A 21,142-nucleotide genomic window follows, 5' to 3' on the forward strand; every position below is an offset into this window, starting at 1 on the left:
TTCTTCAGGTGGCAAACACATAGTACTGTGAACTGTGGCGCTTTCTATCTTCTGTTTTCTCCCTGCAGTCACCCGAAACCCAACATTTTCAGCCATGAGAAGAAAGTGTCAAATTTTGACTTTGCTTTCTTGATTCTGGAATATGTTCATGAAACAAAAGATAAACTGCAACAGAAATACCTAGAAGAAAGTCTAGTACATTAATTTCCTAGAAATGGTTTCATCTGCAAAAACAGCATATTTTCCTGTGCCATAGAACCCGCTGAAGGTTGTCATGTGTACCAAACATGGAGAATTAGCTTTATTATCAAGATAGCACATACTCATTACAGAAAATTTGAAAAATGCATTTTAAAAATGAAAGAAAATCATCCATACTGCTCTTATTCAAAGAGAATTTATTGTTAATATTTTGGTATGTTTTCTACTAGTCTTTTTAATAAACTGTTTAGTAAAGATATATAATTATATGGTATCTAGCAATTATACAAGCTTATTTTAAATTGTCTCTTATAACAGATTATAAAAGTAATAAATGTTTATTGAGGCTAACTTGAACAGAAAAGTAAAAAGAAGAATATTAAAATCACTCTCAATTTCACCACCATATTCTGGGAATATTTCTTTTTGACCTGCTTGCTTGACATTTTCTTCCCGTGCCTACTTAAGTATGTACATTAAAAATATGTAACATAGGAAAATTCATACACAATCTCTGTTATTACTTGATTTTTCAGTCATTATCACTTCAACTGTCCCCAGACTCAGTTTTTTCAACACAATTATTGTAGATACAAAGCATGTTTACCAAAGAGTCTTAGCAATGGGAGTAAACATTCTGCTGTTCTCTGAAGCTTTGATTATTACAAGGGGGAGAGAAGTCTTGTTTAGAAACTCTCCAGTGCAGTATTCCAATAAGGGTGTTTGCTAGCAAATGCGAGAATCAGTCACCATTTTAAATGGTCATCATATGTCCCCAGAGCTTTCACCTGAACTGTGAAGAGGGACCACTCTTAGCCTGAGAACTGAATAGAAGCCAAAAAGAAACAGTCCAATACTGCCTTCAGAGTTTTGGGTCCAAACTAAGTAGATACTTAGTTTTGTTTATAATGTCTCTATTTTTGAGTTACAAATTTTGATTCATCACTTGGTAAGCTTACACAAGCCTTCCAGTAAACTTTGCAAGAAAACAATGCTATTATAAAGCTCTGCATGGATGAGAATGTCTTTCTGTTGTTTTAACATGCAAAAGATAATATGACAGTGCACACTGTTTGGGGCCACAGTTTCCCCCCTATAAACAGTAGATACTGCTTTGTTTTACTTTAGATTTTAGGGACATAAGTCTTAGGAAAGCCTGGATGTTTACTTACTTGGTCTTCTTTTTGTTCGAATACTTACAGGATTATCCTTGATCTCTATCACTTCAAAGTTTTGCCAAAATATATCTAGATAGGGTCTATACTCAGTGGCATTTTCTTAGACTACGGCCGTCATTTTAAATACTGAGATAGTTTGTTTTTTTTTTTTAATCCCCAGAATGTTGCTTTAGTTTTGTCCTTGATTACTGTACAGCTTTCAAATATTCTGGCTTCTCCCTAACATGTCTCTTTCCTATCATGTTTTCATTTCCACATTCGGGGGGTGCTCCTCTAGCTTGACATCCATATCACTGGCCTGATTTTTCAGCAATTAAAAAAATTGCTTTGCATTTTTAGTTTTCCCACTGTCTTTTCGCCCACTATCTCCTTATCATTATCCTCGTCTCTTTCCATCACACCCCTTTCTCTCCTTGTGGAGGCCTGCTGCTCCTTTTCATTAGAATCCTTGATGTTTCAAATTCTATTGAAGATGCTAAATAGTTTCCTGTTTGCCTCATGGTCATTGTGAAAGTTCTGCACTTCTGAGCATTGTTCTCTTATCTGAAATGAGTGTTTTTAAAGGTCATACATTGTTGTAAATTTTGTTGTGTTTAGTCATCTCAAAAGGTGGAAATGTAACCAAACACGCATATTGCCTTTTACCGGCTGCTTCAGTTTGAGTCAAACCATTGTCTTGGAGCTATACGCACATGACAAATTGATAATCATAGCTCTCATATGAATTGTTACCCCGCATATTTAGCGTCTTAGGGCCCCACCATCCTGACATTGATTTCCCTCCCACTATATTCCTTAACTCATTACACTCTCAGAGATGAAATACATAAATAAAACATTCTAATTCGAAGAATTTATTCCTAACGGAATTTTTACCAGTCTCCATCCCCACTGGGACATTTTACGTATGGGACCACAGAGTCTATTGTGATGTAATGTGCCATTATCGGGGCATCGTTTCTGCCTTCTGCTCTCAGTCTCCTCAGTTATTTTACGAAAACTGCTATCTCCAAATTATTACAGGTGACAAAGGAGTCCTGGTCTATAGTTAGAATGGGAGAGGACTGGTGAGAAAGGAAATAGAGAAAACATTCACACTACTCAACAGCATTAGCTTCGGGGAAAACAGAGTGCTACCCAGTGTTTCAGATTGGCCTAGACCTCAAAACTGATTTTGAAATCAGACAGTTGAAGAAAGATAAGGACATATCTGTTTCCAGAGAGTCAAGCTCTCTGGTTCAATAGCTCCATAGCTAGGTGGTCCCACCACCTGACATTTTCCAATTAAATTCAATCTGTCTTCAAGGAAAGGATTCTTAGTTCGTTGGCACCATGTTGATTGTCAGCTCCTATTTATTCTAGGAACTCTATCTTCTTTGTGTTCAAGCATAGTTAGTGACAGGTTCCAAAAGGTGGTTAGGTGTTGCCAACCAGATGCCACTTTAAACCAAAAGTCAAGATTTGCATCACCTCTTTTTAGAGGGCATCACATTGAAAGTTTGCATTCAAATTCTCCTGTGGACTGTGACCTCTGCCTATGACTTCTTCTTTACATTTGCGTCTTTACCTGGAAATGGAAACAGGCCTGAGAGGAGGATATTTATTTTTAGTCCTGCCATTTGCAAGGCCCTTTGAACTTCTAAGAAGATGCTTAAGAATGACAAAACATAAATCAATCATTTATCATAATGATAGATTTCAAAGTATTACTTTTCCATATGGGGAATTTTTTTTTTTCATTATCTAAATTACACCTTCATTCTTTATAAAAAGAATTTTGGACTTTACGCCATAGGAAAAAAAAAAGTTGCTATTGGCTTGAATTGCTGGTAAGGTGGTGTGCGAATGGCCTCAAGTTATACATTTGCAGAGGAAATATCATCCAGATGCTCCAGTCAGCCTTTTCTTGGCAGACAACTAAGAACCACACCGAAACTGAGTTTAAAATCTTTAACAAAGGGATTCCACAATCTCTTACCTTTGGAATGGACATTAATTAAAAGAAACAGTCATATCCCCCGTGATCAGAGTTTAACGACTATTAATCAGAGTTCACCACACAATTAACACTTTGAACTGATTAGCAAATGGAAATCATAGCAAGAAATGTTGAGGTTAAATTTGTGAATGGACGTATGCTCTTACCCACCTCCCTGTACCTCATCTTTTCAAAGGCAACAAATTAAGCACTCCAGTCCTAACCAACTGGGCAGATTTTGTTTTTGGTGAGGTGTTTGCCGTTACATATTGCACATAATGTATGGCACTGTTAGGAGGAAAAAATTGGAGTCAAAGTGGCTGGAAAGTTAGGTCTGCTCTGTAGCACTGTGAGATTGTTGACATCTGCCGAGGTTGGAGCGCTCAGTAAGCAGGAAATGGGGTGTCACTCTGAGTGGTAGTTTACCATTATCCTGGCATCCTAATGAAGTGTCTGCGGTGCACAGAGCTTCTGGATGGCATCTTAACGCACGGCTAAGCAAAAGCACTTCTCTCCCTGTCACTGTCATCCATCTGCCTGCACCCTACTGTAGCCAATGGGATGGAACCATGCTACAATGTGCTATAAGCCATTTAGAGTTGCACATTGCATAATCAGTCCCATCAAATATGTAAAAAATGGCTATTATTGGTTATTTTCCTCAAACTCTGGCACCTGGAGTTTGATACATTAAAGTGAAACTTTCCGAGGGCTGTTTATGCTATTAATTCCACTTCCCCTCTACTGTCTAAATGGGAATGAGTCTTACGTCCTCATTGTCTTAAGTCCTGTTAATGGATGGAAAGAGTTGTATGAATATTCATTAAAAACTTCACTGTACATCACACTTGGTGAATTCATCAATTTACAATATAATGGGATGGTCATTTTATTTGAGATAACCATTTTTAAGAAAAGGACAAAGAATAAATCAAGTCAAATCACAGATTGGTTGTTTTCATCTTAGAGCACATGATTTAGTTTGCAGTGATTGAGGTCCTTCAATAGATTCCTTTAAAGACACAGTGCATTTCGCCAAGCACGTTCACATCTTTAAGCTGGTTTTGTCAATACCGACGATTAACTTTAACATTACCTCCGATGAAATTCAAATGCAATGGAAAGGAGGAGGTCTGTTATTAGGTGGCATAAGTAGAGTAGGATGGGTGTAAATCCTCTGGAAACTTCTAGATCGAACGTGTATGGTCCTCCAAACATGGCTGCAAAGCAGCTGGGTTCTCATGGCAAGAATTGAAGTGGTTAAGATGGCCACAAAGTTGAGAAGGAGCTTTCTGTAATAGGCAGGGGCCAAAGGAGTCTGTCAAATTGGGGGTGGAGCGGTGGGGGTGGGGTTAGACAGACAAGAGGGCATCACATAATTCGGTTGCATCAGGAATTTTTCGCAGACATTAAAACTCTGGTAAACATAACAGCGGGGAGTTTGCACTGCAGCACAGTGGGAAGCTTAAAGCGTCTGCCCGCGCTGTGCCTGGCTCGAACCACTGCTAGAAGTCTCCGACATTCATTAGCACTCGACGATTCACCCAGTTCCCCAGAAAAGAAGAAAAATCCAAGCAAAAAAGCCCCTGGCTAATTATTGGAAATGCTCCCACATTGCAGTATTTGGGGAGCAATCATGGCAGGAAATTGTTCAACTAGAACAAAAGAGTCATTCTGAAATAGAAGAATACGAAAGCTTGGTTTGTTATTTGTTTTAAATCAGTGTCGCCTTTTTCTGATTGGTAAGGCAGTATGTTGGAATACAGGACCACCCCTTTACAATGAAATCTTAGACGACTGAACCACACAAAGTGTGTGCAACTCATTCTAAGCAGTAAAAGGACAGGTTAATTTCACAAGTGACCTCCTGCAACCACCCCCTCTCGCACCACACCCCAATGCATGCAAGCATGTCTCACAGGTTCCTGAAACAGAAACTGTTTCCTTTGGAAGAAATTGATAATAATACAGAAATTAATGTGTAGCCAAATGTAGCAAGGGCAGCAAACGAAGGCACATCACTGCAAAATACTGCACATCAGGTTAAAGTTTTTATCCCACCCCTTAAGGAATGGAGTTATTTGAGGGAAAATACATACATACATATATATATATATTAGTTTTATCAAAGGGAGAATGGTCTGCTATTGATGCCCATAAACATTTAAAATGGTAATTTTTTAATGGAATGATAGGTGTTTATTTTTGCTAAATTCAGCCTCGGGAATCTGGTTTCTTCATTCATATCCTCCCAGCTGCTGTCAGCATTACAGCACATCGGCTTTCCTTCATGTGCGAATATTTCTCCAGAACTCATTTGCAAAAGAGTCGAAGCAATATTAAAACACCACATCCAAGCCTCTTTTAAACACACAAAGAAATGGGAAAACACATCAGAACTAGACCATTGAGAAAATCCTCCTTTCAAATTTACTGTTTGCTTCACATGCTAGTATAAAATATCCCACAAAGTCCCGTTTGTGATCCATTTGAAACAATCTTGATTTGCTTAAATTGTCACATTCTTCTTGCACATTTCTTCCTAAATGCAAAAATGGCAAGGAATTCTCCTCCCTCTTCATTATAAAAGTGCAGAATTTCTGGCTTGTTTATTCCTAATGGAACACTTGAGAAAGAAGAAAATATATAAATATCTCTTTCAGAAGATTAGTTGTCTCAATCTTTTTAAAAGAGAAGATTTGTTCATTTCTTCCCCATGGTAAACAACTTGGGCTCTTCACTGCAATTTTCCATTGTCAAATTAATGCATTTCACTTTACTGACTTGGTCTCATGGTTCTAAAACATGGTACCTTTTAATATCCTCCTTTCTTCTATATGTTAATTTATATGATTAGGACATATAAGGACAGAAACTAAGCATCTTTTTAAACAAATTTGTTGGAGGAAACTTCTACTCCATTGTAACTTGCTGAAAACAAAATCTGAAAAGACTCACAATCTGGCAAAATAAAAGTGTATTTTCTCCTCCTGAGAACACATTTCCAAGCTAAGAATTTCAAGCAAGAGATGGCATTCGTGTTTTGAGTATTTCAAATCAAGCATCAGAAATTTTGTTTGATCTACTGGTAAATATTCTCTTGGCAAGGTCGGGAACAGAAAAGATCTGCCCACCAAGACAGAAAGGAGAATAAGCATTTAAAACAACAATAATAACAGCAAAAGTAGAGAGTTTATCAACTTCGATTTCTAAAAGTACTGTGCAGTCCCTTCCCAGAATGTAGAGGAAAGTCCCCTAACTATAATGAAAGTATATTCATATGTTCACCTACCGTATGCATAGTTCTTCAAAAATTATATTAAAGGTATTAATGAAAAAGTGGCTAATATTTTCAAGAAACTATAAAGAGAGAGAGAGAGAGATGGAGAGGAAAGCAAGCTGTGACAAAAAAAACCTAGGCTCAGCAGCTTTCTGGGGGAAATGGTGAAATGTGACTATGTGATTTATAATGAGAAAAGGTATCTACAACATACAATTTTCTACCTAGCTGCAAATAATAATTCATAGTGATGTCCCTTCCAGATAAAAGACCTTTGCTATGTAGGACCCATGTGGTAAAATGATCATGATAAATGTCAGACCAGTGCAGGTAACGGCTTTACAAACCATTAAGATTAGCTGGCTCTTTTTTCCGATGATAACAGTAACCATGCTGTGACTCTATGTGGTAATAATATCTCAGTCCTGATAAATGCCAGAGCCAGGCAGAGGTGTTTATCATTCCCAGTTCAGAAATGCTGACTAAAGTTACCACATGTTGCCTGTTTTTCTTCTTTTACAATAAGTCTCACAATTAAAAAAAAAAGCTGAATCATAAAATTATTTTCTTAAAAGATTTTGATGCTTGTGCTACTAACTCTCCTCTGTTCTCAGTGTCACTGTGTGGCCATGTCAAATAGACTGGCTGCAAAAACAGTTCACCATACCAAGCACTTTTGCCTCTTCAGAGGTCTTTTGCTCAAAATCAAAATGGATAGTTATAGATAAGTTTAATATGCTTTTTGAAAGAAATGTATGTTTAAGCTAAAAGATGGGGGAAATGCTTCTTTAGTTCACATTTTTCTTAATTGTGTGGCAGATCCTAGTTGTTTTTAAGTGAGATTTTTTAAATTCCCTATAAATAAATTTAATTTACCTACCAATGGAAAGAGGTAGACACGTATTAAAAACTTCAGATCTAGAAAAGTATTTGTCTGATTTCTATCCTCATGAAAATGTGCAAAGATAATGCTTAATATAAATAGCTACTTGAATAGCTTGAAAAGAATTACTGGTTTATGATTAGAAAGATGTCAGATGACTCAAAATGGTAACTCTTTTTTTTTTTTAAAGCTTGTAAAAGCAGATATGCTTGAATAAGTATAGTTTAAAGAAAATTCTCACAGGAGAACTGAATTTCAAAGAAAGAAACTAGTGAGCTTTATTTTCTCAGCACAGACTATTGCCTGAGGATGAATTAGTATCATTTGTAAGTTACAGAAATATACTTGGCCACCATGACACCTCCGAAATTACTTTGAAAACAAGAAATTCTAGGGAGGACAATACAATCACGCTTTTCCTGTGAAGATTGCTACTGGGGTGTCAGCTTTTGCTTTCCTCTTCAATTCACACAAAGAGGGGCATTGCTGCAAAATTGAGGAAGTGGTGTTTGAGAGACAACTTTAGGTTGGTGAATTTTAGGAAATGCTTCATCTTATAACTGGTTGCACCAAAGCAATAATGCCCTTTATTAAAAGTTACTATTGGGGTCCCTGGGTGGCTCATTAGGTTAAGCCTCCAACTTCACCTCAGGTCATAACCTCACGGTTCGTGGGTTCGAGCCCCACGTCAGGTCATGACCTCACGGTTTGTGGGTTCCAGCCCCACGTTACACTTTGTGCTGACAGCTCAGAGCCTGGAGCCTGCTTCGGATTTTGTGTGTGTGTGTGTGTGGTGGGGGGTCTGCACCCTCCTCCAGTTGCACTCTGTCTCTCTGTCAAATAATAAATGAACGTTAAAAATTTTGTTAAAGTTACAATTAAAACTTGAATACTTTTTCCAAATTTGCCCTCAGTGTGTGGTCAATGCACCTGAAGTCTCTAGAATAACATGGGTATAGGCACATGAAAAAGTAAAGATGCTTTAATTACTTGCCTGAATATATTTGGGGGAATGTGTAAAGAAGTTAAGAATAATCATTCTAAGGCCTTCAGAAAATAACTAAATAGAATTTTACATTAGTTGATTTCGTATTAAGTACATTTCTCAATTATTTTGAATTTTTTGGTATAAAGAGCTAACAGTTCAGAAGCAATATGAGTTTAACGATCAATTTAGGGGACTCCTTGAGTCAGAAGAAACATGTAAACTTCACTCATATCAACATTATGATATGTCTTAAATTTAAATACCTCTCATGACATAGTGTATATCATATCTCCCCCCTTGAATTGTCAAATGACAGAAGCCAGGGATCAACTTTGTATCTGCCACAGGTCGCACATAGCTCTTAATTAATATTTTTTTCTTCAACGAGGCATACATGTCTATGCTTAATACTCTAAAAAATTATTTAAGAACTAGTTTTTTTTCTTTTAACTTTCTAATTAACTTCTTTAATTTTCTGATTGTTCATTGTCAGAGAGTAAGAGTAGGGATGGAAAGAGATCAAGGTTGCACTTAACAAGATTAGGTTTGCTCCTAACGGCCGACCTCCTCCAGCACAAGGATCAGAAATGGCGTCTGGAAATGACACTAAACTAGCCACTGTGCTGAAGGTCTCCTCACAGGTTAAAGAATCCATGGACTTACGCAATCAGCCGTAGTATTTTCATTACTGACATTTATTAGCTACGGAGAGTTATTTCATCCTTAAAATTCTTCCTTAAAGCCTTCTTTATTCAGAAATCAGACAAAATATTAATATATCTTGGAAGGAGAAACTAGGAATACAAGTGTGCCAGGGCGGTGATTCATTCTAATTCTCGGGCCATCCACACGAGAGAAAGAAAGAGGTCTTTCCTGAGTCAAGTAGCTTCAGTTCCTGCTGCATCTTTCCTGCCTTGCAAGTTACATACCTCCATTTTCAATTTGAACTGTTTTGACATAGCTCATCACCACCCAAAGTCAAACTTACCATTGAGAAGAAGGCATTGAGAATGTGCCTTCCTTTTAATTGAATATAACACAAGGCTTTTCTAGTTTAGAGACAGATGGCAAGTGGGGTGAGTAGAATCTTAAAGCCAACCACAGGTTAACCTGAAGGCCACAGTTATTCTCAGTTTATGATATAATGACACTTCTATTTATGATACACTATATCTACTTATGAATTATGACCAAACACTCTTTGATAATGGACAGCATTCTGTGTATTTACAAAGATAACACATATTACGACTTGTTACTGTTTTTAGGAAAAGGTACTAAAGATTCATATATATGGCTTTTTGTGATTTTGGAAACAGCCTTGAACCATGAGCAATCATGTGCCGACCCTGATCGAGAGGATGATTCAAAAGAAAGATTCTAATTAATAAGCACTCATTATCTGTGCATTGATATGCACTGAAATGTTTAATTCTACAAACAGTCCTATGGGGTATGGGCTTTTTGGGTTTTTGAGGAATGGGAAGCATCAAGAATTCAAGCAACATTATCATATGTTGCCCCAAATCATAAAGCAGAATAAAAATTCTCAACTAGTTCTTCAGACTTCTTCATGATATATGGCTTCTGTTATTTTATAACATGAATTTGAAGTATATGTTTATTTGCATCCATCTGCGAGTCCTGAATTTGCCCTCACATGATTCTCCCTAAAGTAAATGTAAGTTATTTAAAGAAATTTATCAGGCATTTATCAAGACTTGGATGATTCCTCGGCATCTACCTCAAGTTTTATAATTAAAAGGCATATCCTCAGATTTGTATTCAGTTGTAGAGTGAAATAATACATAAAACGTTATCTGATGATACTTATTACTTCTGTAAGCCAGACAGTCTCTAAACTCTGAAATGGTCATGATACAAAAAATTATGAATTGAATAGAAACGCAACTGCTTTCTTCCAAATGTGGCCCCAACGTGTAAGTGACTACCATCTTTTTCTTACCGGATGCATTATACATTCCAGAATAACTTTCAGAAGCAGAACAGCTGTGATATTGCTGACCTTTTTAAAACAAAGGGGTATAGTTGTCCTTTAAGAGTTACAGATAAACAGAAGGAGTAGTACTGCCCATATATTGGATGCTGAGAGAATCTGGTCTTTCCTTCCTCTGGGTGAACCCACATAACAGAGAAGAATTAATTTTGGAATATAATTTAACATGTGGCTATAAATAAGTTAAGAATAATAAATGAATGGATGATAAGGCCAGAAAAGTGTCCGGAGGTCACCAGGTCCAGGGTTCTGCACTGCACAGAACTCTTTCAATCATTGTATAACTTTATCTTATCTCTTTGCAGAAAAAGCATTTGGTTGTAAATGTCCTTGTTTTAGTAGCAACATTTCATGCAGATAAATGTAAATGTAACTCTCATAAACTATATTTTTAAAAATGTGTCCTCAAAACCATGAATCAGGGCAAAACTATAAAGCCACATCCTTATCATAACATTAAAGGCTATTTCACATCACGTAGGAGCTGTTACTTTTCTAAGTAGCCTGGAGTTGTTTTGCAAGAAGCTCATTTACAACAGAGTTTCATGTAGTTTGAGAATATGGAGTCAGGTGGGCAAGGGATAGGCATTAGGAAGAAATTGTTTACTATTTTAACATGAACATGTATGTTATATGTTTTTTAATAGACATTTCTACCATCCAGCAGTGGAAACAATGACAGGTTTTGTGTGCAGTTAGAGAGGAGGTTATATTCACAGCTTGGAGACTGGGGAGGCAGTTGGGATATAGGTAGAGAACTAAAACAGAGGTATTATAAAGCATAGAGTAGATACAAAAATAAAACACACAGGAATGAGGTTAGGGGCAAATGTGAGGAAAAGGGGGAAGAATTATGGAGTTCCTTATTACTGGAAAGATTTTGAAGTCTCATAATTTACCTAAGGGATTTCTCTAATTCTCCATGAAGAAGAAGTTCTTCCCTTTCCCTTAGGTCATAATGTAAAAAAAAAGTCAGAGATATCTCAAAGTCTTCTCAAAACTCTCAACACTTTACAATAATGAGAAAACATATGCTGAACGAGAAATATTAATAGAAAATGCTGTCTTTCAGATGCTTACTGAATCAACTGAAGACAGGTGACACATCTTTAGTAAGCTCTATATGAATCTTAGCTCGTTAACCAGTCCTGTGTTATGTATGCGGATTCCAAGTCCTTATATGACACATCAGTTAACCAGATCTGAAAAGGTGTCATTTCAATTTTAATGTATCCAATCATGTTTTTAGATGTTCCTCCACTTAGAAGTATTTGTGCTATTTCCTGCTTCTACAAGCTATGGAAGAGTGGGTGTGGTATTGATTTGAAAGGAAAACCACTGCTTGCCTATAACCTTTTCAAAGATTTTCTTCTGATGATGTTGTAAGGAAAGTAAATTTCTCTTCCTTAATAATATTCCAGCTCTCTCTGAACCATTGTTCACTTCCCCTTCAGTACTTAAAGATAACTTAGCCACACAATGCATGTACCACTGTTCAATTGTGCAATTTCTCAAGTATGTATAAAAGTAGAGAAAGAGAGAAAAAGTATTTCTATGAAATAGCCTTCATGTAGAATGTTTCTTAGAAGCAGGTATGGAAACCACCATATACTTTTATTAGGATTCTTAAGTGTAACTCACTTGCTCCCCAATCCCATCATCAGTCTCTGGCGATCACTAAGTTTCTAGTGTGCTGTGAAATGTCAGGCTAGCATGGCAATTGTGTTGTCACCAATTGGCGCCAACTCAGTTCCAGTATTGGCAACTACATTTTGAACGGCCAGTGCAACCAGATAGGTTGCTTGCTGCTGAAAATAAAGGGTGACCTAGACACAGCATGGACCTCAAAAACCGTGAGGGTGAGAAAGGGGTGAATATTTATGCAGTATGTACTTTTTGCTAGCTATTGTGCTAGGTATATTACATACTATCTTGTTTAATCCATAAATAAGCCTTTTAGATATTATTCAAAGAAAGTGAGAAAGTTTTCCAAGACCACCCAGCTAATAAAAAGCTGTTACAAAATTCAAACCAAGGTCTGTGTATTCTAATCCATGTTCATGTCTTTCATTTGTTCAATAATTCTCTCTTTGTTCATTTATTTTTATGTTTTTTAATTTTGTAAAATATTTTATTTATTTCAGAGAGACAGAGACAGAGACAGAGACAGCATGAACAGAGGAGGGTCAGAAAGAGAGAGAGATACAGAATCCGAAGCAGTCTCCAGGCTCTGAGCTAGCTGTCAGCACAGAGACTGACGTGGACTCAAACCCACAAACCGTGAGATCATGGCCTGAGCCAAAGTTGAAGTTAGATGCTCAACCGACTGAGCACTCAGGCGCCCCTCTCTTGGTTCATTTAACCCTCTATGTGCCAGTATAAAATCTGTCTGGCTTCATAGGAAAATTCGCAGCTTAATGGGAGAACTTGAAAGCCATTCAAGTTGGAAATAACCATGTGGAATGTTGAATAAATAGAATGTCTTAAGTGCAGTGGAACGTAGAAGAGAGCAAACTGACTCTGTCTAGGGCAGTTTCGTAGTTCTTCTATCTCATGGTTAAATAAGCTTATTAAAGTTTTAATTCTTCCTCAAGCACCATGGCAGTGACCTTGCAAATTTAAATATATATAATTAAGCAACCCCCAACTTTTCTTAAACCTGAATCATACGTTCCCTAAAACTGAAGTTTGCTCCTGGATGTAGCCATTTTAGGCCACTCTCCACTTAATTGTCTCTCAAACTTAACTTATAACTGCTGCTTATTTAGTTCCCAATGTCAACTGATCCCTTTTTTGGAGACTCTGACAGTGATGGAAACTCTGACAGTGACCTGATCGTTATGATGGTGAGAAATTTAAGTGAAATTAGAAAGGTTTCCTCTCCTCCTCTTCCTTCGTCTCCTCTCTCAATGTCATCTTTATTGCTTGAACCAAGTGGTTCACCAGATCCTTAGGTAAATGATACTTCTAGTATCATGCCAACTATGCAGAAATGTTTCCACCTCGTGCATATATAAATGTGTGTATGTGTATTTGCATACGTGTGTGTGTGTGCATTTACATGTGAATTATAATCATTGGTGTGTGTGTTAGCTTCAGATAACTAGTTATAAGGTATCCAAGTACCCTTAAGAGCTGTACCAATTTCACTCTCAGCTTTATTGAGTTGTTTTACTTATTTTTCTGAGTTAGATCTATCCCATAGGTTCCAAGTGGTCCTACCATCGCATTGTCTTACCATCATTAAGTGACAAGGGAGCTTTATTTCCTTTTGGAAGAAAGATTATATCTGCAATGATGTTGCAACTGGCTTTTCTTTTACTTTCTCTCTCTCCTTTTTTTTTTTTTTAAATTTCTCTCTCTCTTCCCTTTGTCTCTTTCATTTGCAGTTGTTTAATCCATATTATGTTGGAACTCTTCTAAGAATAACTGCAATTTTGAAAGCTCTAACTGTGGGAGGCATTATTTATAGTCCTTTGTGGTTTGGGGAGGAAGAAGAAAAGTTTCCAAGCAGAGTTCTACTAGGAAGATTGCCCCCCACTCCACTGCAGCCAAATACCATCTTTTGCAGGATATTTTCCTATAATTCCTTATTAGAAGTTTCTTTTGCAACAGTGTGTTTAAAAAAACAAACAAACCTGCCAGCTTCTGAACTAACTCTTTCTTACCCTACTCTGTAGGGTTTACGTACCTAATAGCAGGTGATAATGAACTGAAGTTTTGGAAGCACTTTGTATTAGGCATTGTGTTTGGCATTAGTATCAGAGACTCATCTTCAAAGCCTTTGGTCCTCTATGGCTGATTTTCTTTTGTTAACAAAACCCAGAGACAGAAAGTACAGGACTGATTTGACTGCTTCACAGACTCAGAGAAGCTCCTTCTAGCTGCATGGACTCAATTCTCAAGGTTACCTGATGGTACAACCATTCCATCTACACTCTGAGGAGCAGAAAGGTAAAAAGGCTAAAAAACTACATCAGCTCCTGGCACGTGGCCTCATCAGAAGCTCCATCTATCACTTTGGCTGAAGTCTCGTTGGCCTGATGTGGTCACACAGTCACTCCAGCTGTCAAGGAGTCTGGGAAAAGAACTCTTTTCACAGAGTGTGCTGCCATCCACTCAACAATGCATTGTCTTGCTAAAGAAGAGAAGAGATATTGGGTGGATGTGTACCTTACATATTATTCTCATATATCATCTTTTCCAAAAGTGACCGCTTAAGGATCTCCAGGAGCTCTGTGAGTTAGAGACAGAGTATGGAAATAAAGGTGCCTACATCAATGTGCATAAAGTGTTTAAGTTGAATAAATAATTACAATTCTAAGTCCTGGTTAAAATTATGGTAGATGAATACTCTAGATGCTAAGTAAATCAACTCTTATCATGCTGTCCATGCCCATAAAGGAAAAAAGAAGCAAAATGAAAGAAAGCAATCTAGGTGGTAGTTTTAAACAACTTATTTTTTAAAATATATATGACTAAGTAATATGCCTTCAATTTCTAATTTTTGCACTTTTTAATTTTATAGCAAAACCAGATTCTGTTAGAGAGAGAAGATAACACAGAAGTAATTAAAAAAATTATTTACCCTTCCACAAAACCAAGTGAACAATAGAATATTGGTAATTGAATCACACTGTGTGTCCTCATCTGTTCATTTCCTATTGCTGCTATAACAAATTATCACAAACTCAGTGGCTTCAGACAACACAAATTTATTATCTTACATCCCTGGAGGTCAGAAGTCTGAAATCAGTTTCACAGGGCAAAAATTGAGGTGTTGATAGACCTATGCTTCTTCCGGGGACCCTCTTTCCTTGCCTTTTACGGTTATTAGAAGCTGTCTTCGCTCCTTAGCCCACGGCCTTTCATCGAATAGCCTTTATTTTTCTGTTTCCATTGATACATCATCTTTTCTCTCTGACTGATCCTCCTGCTTTTCTCTTAACCACCTTTGTGATTTTACTGGGCCCACACAGATAACTCTGGAATAATCTCCCCATCTCAGAGTCCCTAATTGAATCACATTGGCAAAGTCCCTTTTGTCATAGAAGGCAACATATTCACAGGTTTCAGAAATTAGGGCGTGGACATCTTTGAAAAGCCCTTATTCACCTTCCTGTATTTTATAAAACAGTAAATCATTTATAAAACTGATTCAATAACTGATCTTAACAAGAAGATTATGTCAAACCTACACTGTTGCTGCTTGATGTTACTATGATCTACATCAGAGTCAAAATAAAAAACTTCATGACAATGATGTTGAACACATCTATTCTCTTTGGTTGCCAGTTAGAACTTTATGTTGCTAAGTTTTAGTCCAAAATTCTCCTAAGAAAATTCCCTCATGCACCTATAAAATCTTCTTTTTTTTAACCTTCCTTTTTATTTCTTTATTTTTCAGAAAAGCAAGACTACAACACAAGAATTGAAACTATAAAGTCTCTTGTGCAAAAACTCCCCCCACCAAATCGTGACACCATGAAAATTCTCTTTGGACATCTAACCAAGTAAGTTGTAAGGGGTTCTGATTGGGTCCTCATATTCTCATTTCTTATATGGCAGTATTGAATTTCAACTCTCACAGACAAGATTTTCTAAATGCATTTATCTCAAATTTTCCCCATAGCCAGTGTAAGTCTTCCTGCAGAAGCTGGAGAAGGTGCTAAAGGTAGAAAGGAGAACTTATAAAAGGAACCTCTAAAATAAGTTATTTTTCCTAATATTTTCAACAAGTAGGCATTTGCTGATCAATTGTCATAACCTTACCCACAGCCCTAGGATGGACTGTCTTTACTTCATTATCTAGTATAATGGAAAGAACATGAAATAATTCAGAATTGAGAGCAAACCGTAGCTTCATCATGTAGCAAGTGCTATGACTATGAATAAGTAACCCTGTCAGAAATTCAGTTTCCTCATTTGTAAAACATTGATTCAGATTAGTAAGGTGCCATCCATGTAAAAAGCTAAAAGAAGAGTATTGAAGGCAAAAAAAAAAAAAAAAAGCAAATGTAAAGGTCGAGGGGCCCACAGAGCTTGATGTTTTTGAAAAGCAGAAAGCAAGCCAGAATAGTTAGAGCTTAATGAACTAGGAGGATGGTGGTAGGAGTTAAGGTCATAGCCATTAGATCATCTGGTATCAGGTCACATAGGTTCTTACGAGCCTCAGTGAGAGAGTTGGATTGTATTCTAAATACAATGAAAAACTGGGGTGCCTGGGTGGCTGGCCCAGTTGAGCGTGCAACTCTTGATTCCATATCAGGTCATGATCCCAGGGTCAGGTGATCAAGCCCCGTGTTGGACTTTGTGCTGAGCATGGAGTCTGTTTAGGATTCTCTCTCACCCTCTGACCCTCCCCCCAGCTCATTCATTCTCTCTCTCTCACCTCTCTTTCTTTCTAAAAAAAAAAAGATAATAAAATAAATATAAATACAATGAAAAACCATGAGGAGTGATAAAGTGAGGGAATATAAAAGATCCCTCTAGCTGCCATGTGGAGAGTGGATTTGTAAAATGGAAGCAAGGAGACCTGTATGGAGGCAACCATGGTAGTCCAGGCAGGAGGTAAGGATGGCTTATGTGGAGTCCTTAAAGAGATAAACTGGTGATGGGTCAGGTTAGATCTGCTGCTGGTCAGAATACAGATCGAACAGGAAAGGAAAAAGCAAGTGTGCCTCTTAGGATTTGGACTTAGGCACATGAAGAAATGGTAGTACTACACAGATAGATGGGTTGAATAAGAAGAGCAGATTAGAAAGCTCCATTTGGACACGTTAAGTTTGAAATGACTGGTGCCTTAACACCTTCTTCAGATAAGGCAGAGTGCAATTCAACTGATGAGGTTTTAGCTTTCGCCATATACATATAGTAATGTTGAAGCCTGATAGAATGTCAAATAGATTGGACTGTTTTGCTTCGGCGAGATTAAATCTCCTTAATCATCCATTCCTTGGGTTGAGTCATTCCTACAGATTATTCAACTAATCCATTATATGCTTTTTAATTATAAGTTTAATACATGTAATTGCACACACACAAAATTTAAGCAACAGTAGTGCATATAGATTAAGAGGTAAAATTTGTCTACTGGTTACTCTTAGCCTGCTGAGCAGAAGTGACCAACAATTTTGTATATATGCTTTCAGACCTGTGTTAAAGCACATGCAAACATATGTCTGTATGGTTGTTATTGTGTTAAAGTGAATCATTTTGCACATATTATTATGCAGTATTTTGCAACTCATGGACAGCCTTCTATGTCATTAAACAGACTTGACGTGATTCTCTCTAATGATGACATCTACATAGCATTTCATAGTCTGGATAGTCCATGATTTGCTTAATCAGTTACTACATTAGGGAACATGCTTTAATCTAATTCATCATATTAGTTTCTTTCTTATTTCACCCCAGAAGATAACCTGTGTCAAGGTTCAGACCTTCCCTTTTTGCTAGGATGTCCCCTCTTATCACCTCCACATATTGACTCTCCTGGGAAACCCATGTGGTTTAGTGAAAGGATCTTGGGTTTTAGGGAAATAGAAAAAGAGAGAAGGTCAAATCCTCACTTTATACTTTGCTCCTCTTATGATTTCAAGCACATAAAATCGGATTAAATAATATCGACCATACCTTGTGGTTATGAGAATTAAATGAGATAACACATATAAAATGCTTGGCACAAGGTAAGCATTCCTCAAATGTAAATCCTTTCCCCATAGGATCCAGGCACACCATGAAAAGGGTTTCAGGTTACAAGTTAACACTGGAGTGCTTATCCTAGTAACTTGAACTGGATGAAGTCATAAAACAAAAGGAGAGCATATTCATACTGCTATGTACTACCTAGTCTTGGAAATCTTGAGAAATATCCAGTACTCAGCCTCAGTTATTCATTTTTTCCTTCAACTGAATGAACAACTATAAAATGAAGAAACTTAGAGTCAGCTAAGTCCTCCTTTGAAAAAAAAATAAAACAGATGAAAATCCATCCAATTAAAAATCTCATAAGGATGAGAATCTTCCGCTTTTATGCCTCAGTATCCCAGGAATAACAATTAATGCCTCATCATGTTTCTTATATCTGTATCTAATGTAACTTCCCAATTCTGTTAGAACTTCGTTCAGTTCAGCAGTGATGAAAATAGATGTTTCTAACCAAGATTTAAGATCAGATTCTTATATCACCTTCACAGCATTCACATTAAAAGGTTTTTTTAATTATAAATGGAGAGAAAAGCGTTATTTGCTAGGTCACCAACCTTTCTTGAATGGTGTAACCATATTCCACCCTGCACTGATTTATAAACTGGGTTTAATTATGCACAAGTGTGTGCACATGATTATATCTTATTAATCATTTTTTGCTAAGTTTTTGATAAACAGCCAATCGTGGCATGTCATCAAAGCCTGAGAAGACTAAATAAGAAGATTGTTTAATAGGAATTTAAAAATATTCATGTTTAAAAGAATCATTAGAATGTTTTCCTTAGTCTTGATGAATTTGGTAGTTCTTCAGAAAATCTACCATCAACACTTGTATGTAGTGTTTATTTCAAATTGTTGCAAATATATATATTTTGAAGTTTGTTTAGTGAGGGTCAGGGAATGTAATGAAGTGCCAAAAATTCCACTTGACCTACGTACTCTATAGCCCACAGAACAGAACTCCAATTTTTGCACTGCACTGAGTTAAACATTCCCTAGAAAACAGAGAAACTACCAACTGAGAAAGTTTAATATGACATAATTAGACTACAGGGTGGGTGCCAGTCCTGTCCACAAAAGCCAGAAATTTTAAAGAGTTGTGACTGCATTAAGCAGAAGATTAGACAATGGCTGCATAGGCTGAATAGTCTCAGAGTCCAGAGTCCTCATTCTTGATCAAACTCAAGGTCAAGTTCTATGCTTCCGTTGTGATCACATAAGACCAGAAATTCACAATAAGCTATCATCTCAAAATGCCATCAACCAGAAACCTTTACTAATAGCCTCTTTCACAAATTGGCATCACAGTGATAAGTACTGTAAGGTCCTGTAGTACCTCCTGAATCATCACATAAATGACAAGTTCTATCTCTATAACATATGTGTCAAGTGCATTTTCCTTTAGCCTGCTTCTTTGGAAAGGCAGGGAGGCAAAGTAAAGATGAAGTTAATGAGGAAGGAGGACCTACAAAGATAAGGTTTAGGTACTGATGGGTAGTAGAGCCAGGCAAAGGAGCTATATAAGCCATAGAGAACCACTGAAACTTTACTATGGGACAATTGCATGATGTACTCAATATTTATGGAAGTAGTTGGACAACAGAGTGTAAGGTAAACAAGATCAAAGGAGAAAAGAACCAGGAGGCCACCTGGGAGTTGTGGCTGGATTAGAGTGATGAACATCAAATGGAAAGAAATGGCTTAAACCTTGAGACTTTTCAAAGCAAAAGTCCACACAATTTTTATTTATCTTATTTCTTTATCCCCATATCCAGTCAGCCATGGAGATAAGTCTGAGGTTTCAACGCTGGGTGATTGTGACAGTAATAATAATAAAAAAGGCAAAAGGAGATACTGTGTAGAAGGAAGCACCCTTTTCTCTCTTTTGCAAATATAGAGAAAGAAGAATATGAGGTTATTGAAAACTAATTAAACAGGATGAATCCCATTTTGTTGGGTGTATATTGGATCAAGCCTTTTATACGCTGCCAGTTAGGATGTACCAATCAGCATAATGGGAAAGTCATATATGTAATATATCTCCAGAATGAAAACCTTTCAAATCTTTATGTCTTTCGAGCCAGTCTTCTTCAGTAATAGGAGAGGCAGTTTATGCAGGCAAAATTGCTTATAGTCATATTTGCACTGGTAGAAGCTTGGAAGCAACCTAAGTGTTCAGTGATAGGGGAAGGTTATATAGAACATGATACATCATATAAGCTTAGTGAAATGTACTTCATGGCTAATTGATTTTTTTTTTAATTTAGAGATCTGTTAAGTTTAAGTCAGAGATACAATATCTTATATACTCAAAGAGAGTATAACCATGTGGAAAATGTGTGCATCTGGAAAAGGCTAAAATTTTTTGTTGAAATATTAATATTTCTTTCCTGGAGTCATTAAATTATGAGAGTTTTTTTTCCCTCCATATGTTGCTTTTTCTCTCCTAACAATGGTATAGAAGGAAACATTGAAGTTAAGAAAACAGGTGAAGAGGGGAGCCTGGGTGGCTCAGTCGGTTAAGCATCCTACTTCAGCTCAGGTCATGATCTCACAGTTCGTGAGTTCAGACTCTGCATCAGGCTCTGTGCGGACAGCTCAGAGCCTGGAACCTGCTTCAGATTCTGGGTCTCCCTCTCTCTCTGCCCCTCCCCCATTTGCACTGTGTCTGTCTGTCTGTCTCTCTCTCTTTCTCTCAAAAATAAATAAACATTAAAAAAAGAGTTTCACACAGTAGCTATCACTTATTATGTACCTATCACTTATCACTTATTATTCTAGATAAATATTATACATCAATATGTATCATTTGTATAGTGACAGAAATAGAAGATAATTTTTAGTGAAATAAATGTAGGAAAAATTGTAGAAGCTGGGTTGCCAAATTTCTTTGCTTCCAGAAAA

At 37.0% G+C, this 21,142-nt stretch overlaps 1 protein-coding gene across 1 annotated transcript in view; it reads left to right on the plus strand.

Annotated features, from left to right (window-relative positions):
* The window catches only part of ARHGAP15 (Rho GTPase activating protein 15), a 629,407-nt gene that overhangs the window by 551,457 nt on the left and 56,808 nt on the right, over positions 1–21,142 (plus strand). The window contains exon 13 of the mRNA XM_039250736.1: positions 15,933–16,038. Within this exon, the coding sequence (XP_039106667.1) occupies positions 15,933–16,038 (106 nt within the window). The remainder of the gene's footprint in view (positions 1–15,932; positions 16,039–21,142) is intronic.

Source organism: Hyaena hyaena, unplaced genomic scaffold (genome assembly GCF_003009895.1).
Source record: "Hyaena hyaena isolate Hyena2069 unplaced genomic scaffold, ASM300989v1 scaffold_381, whole genome shotgun sequence".
Taxonomy (NCBI): Eukaryota; Metazoa; Chordata; class Mammalia; order Carnivora; family Hyaenidae; genus Hyaena; species Hyaena hyaena.